The sequence below is a fragment of the Echinops telfairi genome, unplaced genomic scaffold, assembly GCF_000313985.2.
Source record: "Echinops telfairi isolate 266 unplaced genomic scaffold, ASM31398v2 ScPeMD7_7424;HRSCAF=8462, whole genome shotgun sequence".
Classification (NCBI taxonomy): domain Eukaryota; kingdom Metazoa; phylum Chordata; class Mammalia; order Afrosoricida; family Tenrecidae; genus Echinops; species Echinops telfairi.
In genome coordinates this window covers 56,301,691-56,307,690 of record NW_022111324.1, presented here as the reverse complement: position 1 = coordinate 56,307,690, position 6,000 = coordinate 56,301,691, and the positions used below count along the sequence as shown (strand labels likewise).

The window sequence follows — 6,000 nt, the reverse complement described above, 5'->3', positions numbered from 1 at the left end:
AAAGGAGCCAGGTTTCTCCCGAGAAGGGGGTGCCAGCATGGGAAGGGAGAGAAACAACGCGGGACTGGAGTTGGAAGTCGTCAATATACAGATATGAAAATAAATTTAAATGTGAATGGGTCCACTGTTGGAAGTATATGAAGGAACTTCAAAAGGTTGGTGAGGGAATTCTTTCAGTCCCATCTTTGCGGGAACTTGTAAAAAGCTCTCTTGTGTTTGGTGTGCACACATACACGTGCGCTTCTTCTCCAGCTCGGAGGACTCGGGCCAGGAGTGCCACAGGGAAGAGCACGCCCACCACACAAATCCTGGCTTTAACCATAATTTCCCACCGAAAGGCTGGGGTCTGGAAAGTAAAGAGGAACCTGAAGTGCCTTCTGTAAGGAAGAAAGAAAAGGCACAGAAATGCTCCCAGGACACAGGACACTGAGTTTATGTTCACAGCAATGGGATCATTCACAAAAGGAGAGCAAGAACGGTTGCACAACTTGAAGAATAGCATCAAGGCCACTGAATTGTAGCTGTAGAAACTGTGGAGTGGCATGTCTGTCATATACATTTGCACCATTAAAAGAAAAGAAAAAAGATACAGGAGCCAGCTTGAAGATGCTCCCAGCGGCCATATTTAAGATCATTTAGGCATCTGATGAGATAATGGTAGTCATGGGTCTTAACCCATTCAATCAAAAGGGAAACTGGTGTGCTTCGTACAGATATAATCAAAAGAAGTGCAATACCGTTGTAAGCAGGTACTCGAGCCAGCAGTATCTATCAGCCATGGGTGGCTACAGTCATGGCAGCTGGAGGGATGCACCATGGACACTGCATCGCTTTGGTGAGTTTCCTGCCCAGCATGGCATAACCTGAATCTAACCACCAGGGGAAACAACAGCCGGCAAAATAACCGACCTGTGATTTTCAAAGGCCATCAAAGCTGGTGAAAACTGGGGTGACCAGTCTGCAGTAGAGGCTACTAAGAGACATCGTGACCTGCTTCCTTCTGTTATCTGGGGGCATTTGGCAGAACTGGGATAGCCTCCAAGGATTACGGTGGCAAAAAGGTATCAATGGGAAAGTCCTGATTTTGATGGTTGCATTGGGGTGACACGGGAGAACGTTCTTGTTTATAGAAAATATTCACTAAAGCACCTGAAGGTGATAAGCCCATCAGGCTGGCAATTTGCCCTCCAGTTGTTCATAAAGAATACAGGTCTTTCTTCTGTACTTGTAACTTTTTAGTACGTCTGCAAATGTTTCCAAATAAAAATGTGTTTGAAAGAGCTACATTTAAAACAATCTCTTCTTCACTTTGAACTGTTACATGACTGAAGAAAAAAAACAAAACACGGCTGAGATGAAAACATTGTTTAAGATGGATGTAATAATTTTGAACAAAATTATTTTAGCCTATAACCAACATGATTATAAGCATGCATTTTAAACCAAACCAAAATACTTAATAATGCTATAATTAATATTACTGCTAATTAGTGAGTAGATTAAAAAAAAAGTGAGTAATTTCAAAGGTTACATGATACTAGAATTTTGTCAGTTAAAAAAAAGCTTGACTGGGGGAAAACAATTTTGCAAATTTGATCCCAAATTAAGCCACTATTAAGGTAGTTGTATTCCAACTTTTCAAAGCCAGTTCTTAAAAGCAATGACGTATGTGCTGTATTTTAAAGACGTGTCAGAGAGGTCAAATCATGATAAAATAATTTATGGCGCACGGAATGAATCACACATAGAGGTTTCTCCTGCTAACTTCAGAGTCCTTCTAGTCCTTTCTGAACTCCGACAGCCGTGACGTACCAAAATCGGTTTACGTTTAACTCCTCAGGAACACAAGGCCTGAGGAGAAGTAATCTATCAGGTAACCCTGATGCTGTCTGACGACCTTTTCTTACATCAATCCCTCTCCTGTATGACTCATCAGGATTGGGTGAGGGTCCAAATGGCACACAATTGAGCATTATAGATGAGCATCTTAACAGATGCCATGTCCTGCTTCATTTTTCTCCAGTAATAAAGAGGTGGACATTCTTCTTGGACTGTAGCATCTGCGCTGCCCGCTCCACGCCAACCACAGCTGCGAGCCTCTGGGCATCGTACTTGGAGTAGAGAACAGTACAGGTCCACGTGGCTTCCTCTCCTCTGCTGGCGGCCTTCAGCATGTTACAGACCTCACTGTAGAAGTGGGGATACGTCGGCAGTTCATAGAAAATCAGGTTCCTAATGCCTTTTATTGTATACCTGTTGGGATGGGAGAGAGGGAGAAGATGTCTGCTTGAGAAATGGTTGTGGAAAGCTACCTACGATTTCTACAGAGGCTGAGTGTACTCGGGCTGTTCATGTGAATGGAAGAAATGCTAGCACAAATAAAAGGTAAGCCCAAGGAACCCTGTTATCGAGTTCAGTGCTTAGCTACTAATCGAAAGGCTGGCGGTTCAAGCCTACCAAATGGCTCCATAAGGAGACAGACCTGACAATTTGTTTCCTTGAGAATCACAGCTGAGAAAACTGTGTGAGGGCACCGCTACTCTCACCTGGGGACGGTCACTATGCATGAAAAATCCGTTAGACAGCGTCAAACACCATTCTAGCGGGGAGAGTTCAGTGCTGGCTGCTTTGCTTTCCGAAGGCGTGGCCTAAGGTAAGCTAACAGCTGACTCTGGGTAGGCGGAGGCGGGGTGGAGAACAGGAAATGATTCAAAATCTGTCACAGATAACTTAAGCAGCAGCCAGTTACAATTTACTATTACCTTTATCATAAAACCATCCAAACCCATTGCCATCAAATCAATTCTGACTCACACAGACCCGACGGGGCTGTCGAACTGGCCCAGAGGGTTTCGGAGGCAAAGGCAGAGGCCCACTCTCTCCCGGTGAGTTCTGACTGCAGACCTTTGCCAGTTGGCAGCTGAGTGCTTAACCACTGAGCCACCAGGGCTCCTTATCCTTCATACCCACTGAGTGACGTGACTGCTCTGCAGTGGGGATGAGCCGAGGCCCAGTACAGAAAACCTGCTGCCTACAGTGTGAACGCACCCCATTTGTCTTCTGGTGTCCCTCTGTAGACTCGGTAACTCCACAGCAGATGTCTGCTTGAGAAATGGTTGTGGAAAGCTTTTTTTCCACGAGTTTCTCCACTGACAAAATCCTGCCTGAGGACCCATTAGGCATTATGGGAAAGCAATTAGTTTCAACAGCTTCTGCATTTCCACCTCTTCCCTGCTGCACAGAGCGGCACAGTGGTGAGAAGGGGGCGCAGACCCTAGAGACTCACCATATGGTTGGGGTTGAGGTCAAGTGTCCCCGCTGACACACCACGAAAGATCTGACACCCCCCATGGTTCCGCTTCTTCTCGTTAGGTTCTCTCCTACACCGCCAATGTCAGACTCCCCTGGGGGGTTCAGCTTAGTCACAGAGGACACGCTGCCCTATTGCTTTTATCTCCTGTGGCTCATCCCAGTCTCTCTAGAGACTACAATTCACTACTTGCCTCACCTTTTAACATCATCTCTCGGAAAGAAGGAATTCTAATGGCTAATTAACTTGAATAAACGGTTCTACTTCACTATGTCTCAAAACAGACAGAGAAAAACACATTAGGAGTTCCACTTCTGCTTAGGATGCAGAAAATTAAAGAGATCCCAACATTCCCATGCTGGCAACAACAACAATAACAAAAGCCAGGAATTTTTTTTTCTTGAGCTCAAAGAGCTGATGTCTGGAGACAAGCCAGTGAGGTGAACTCAGTAGGGGGCTGGTGTATTTAATACCTTATTTTCAGTGGAGAATGGGCGGTACTGATTGAAAGTACTTGCCAAGATCTGTGGTGTAAATACTCCAACCACGGCCAATTTCCCTCTATGGATGTGGTGCTGGTAGTGTGAGGCGCCCTGGAGGCACAGTGGATTGTGTCTTGGGCTATTAACCACCGAGTTAGAATCAGTCCACTTGCAGTTCCATGGAAGAATGAGGTGGCTTTCTAACCCACTAAGCAGTTATAGCCTTGGAAGTCCACAGGAGCAGTTCCACTCTGTCCACTAGGGTCATTATGAGTTGGCCGGCATCAACTCGATGGCCGTTGAGTTGGGTTGGTTTACTGGGGTGCTATTGAACACAGCACTAGGAAGACACATGCAGCCCGATTTTGTGAGCAAGAACCAGCTTCAGCCTACAGCAGACTGAATCCCCAGAAGGCAGTAAGATCCTCTGCAGAAAGACTGGGCACATAGACTACGGCACCTTTTGCAGGACCTGTAAGGATGTGGGCAGCTACTGAATTAATAATAAGCTACACATTAATAACTGCTTATATGGCAGCGCTGAGCTTGTGTGACACAGCTGAGAACCTTTGAGAGCCATGGGCAGTCTGTAATTTGCATTCACTCACAAGCTCTGGTCCACAGGTCTCCACTGGAGGCAGTGGAGAAGATGGAAGACAGAGGCCTGAGAGAGCCTCTTTGGTGGTACAGAAACCCCAGCCACTTCCCTATCCACCTGTTTATGAAACAAAGGCCTGATAGTTTTGCACTGGGCAGGGTTGAAACCAGTCTTTCCCCGCTTCCACCACCTAATTCCTAGGGAGAAGTAAACTGCTTGTGGGAGGTTGTGCAGAAGCAAAAGCCATCTACCCCCGAGGGAGGACAGTAAATCCCTTACCCTCCACGCCCAACCTTGTCCCCCGTCAAAACCAAGAACAGTCTGGCCCAGGGAAAGGGGCAGTGAACCCTCTCAGCTAAGCACCCCACCCTGATCGCAGCAGAAATCTGGTACCCCTGGGCAAGAAGCAGAAGATGATTTCCCAACAAGATCTCCACAGGTACAAGGCAGAATGTGGCTGCCATGGGGGTAGCACCACCTCCAAAGCCCATCATGTGCAAGCCTGCCTAAACGGAACTAAAAGGGGAGCCCCCAGTGTGGCAAGGAGCAACGAGCCAGCGCAGCCTGGTGCTGGGGGAGAAAGCGTATGGAGAGACCCTCTTCTGAGGCACAGAGGGAGATCAGGAACTCGGAAAGAGCCCCAGAATACCTCAGCACCCCCAGAAGCCCCACTGTCTGCGATGCACAGAAAGAAGGTACTGGCAGCAACAACAAAACACAAGCCCAGCTCAACCAGACTGCACTGCCTCAACCTCCACACTAGTGCCCGTCCTGGAAGCAGAGGCTGTGTACGCACCCATTCTGGGCAAGAAAACCATTTCCCTCAGCCTCGAGATTACGAATCAAACACACAAGCAAGAAAAGGACATTAAAGTAATATTCATGGCTCGCAAGCCACTGTGCCAACTTGGGGCTTGGCAACAAATGGGTCCTTCTAACAGCTTCTGCCTCAAAATTTACCCCAAGGAAAAACGTACGCCACTACGCCATCAGAGTAGACGTATAAGGTCCTTCTTGGCATTGTCATAAATAGGAGCAGAAAACACGACTCAATCTGTATGGCCACCAACAGGAGCCTGTGCTCATGCTACAGGCACTGACCAGGACGTGATGCACACCCGCAGGGGACTTCCTCAGGGGACTTCCTCGTTACCAGAAAGGCCCGGTACAGTGGAAGGTGGTTACATTCCGCACCACCACCCAGATCTGGACACATTAGCCCGAGGAGCCTCTATATGGGAAACTGTGGAAAGCAAACAATATCCTTTATTTAGAATTCATACCCACCCCACTAAATATAAGTAATCTAAACCAGTGGTGGCCAAACAGTTTTGCACTTTGGAAGCGCCATTCACGCTTGGTCCCTCTCCCGAGGCACTGTGGTTGAACTGGCCTGGGGTGCAGCCTGAAGACCTGGATGATTTTAAAGGTTTCCAAAGGGATTCCAACGTCCAGCAATGCTTGCCAACCACCGACGACATGATAAGGAAACCGTGAGATGAATTCAGATGATGGGACAGTGTACAGGAGACTAGGCCAGACTCTTCGAAAACCGTCAGAGTCATGAAAACAGAGCAAGGCAAAGGACGATTCTTAGGGTAACCACACCT

At 47.4% G+C, this 6,000-nt stretch overlaps 1 protein-coding gene across 2 annotated transcripts in view; it reads right to left on the bottom strand.

The window, feature by feature from the left end:
• Positions 1–417: 417 nt before the first annotated feature.
• The window catches only part of UTP25 (UTP25 small subunit processor component), a 29,136-nt gene continuing 23,553 nt past the window's right edge, over positions 418–6,000 (bottom strand). For both annotated transcript variants that reach the window (XM_004699859.2, XM_045298137.1), the window contains exon 12: positions 418–2,253. In XM_004699859.2, coding sequence (XP_004699916.1) covers positions 2,010–2,253 — 244 coding nt within the window. In that variant the 3' untranslated portion in view covers positions 418–2,009. The remainder of the gene's footprint in view (positions 2,254–6,000) is intronic.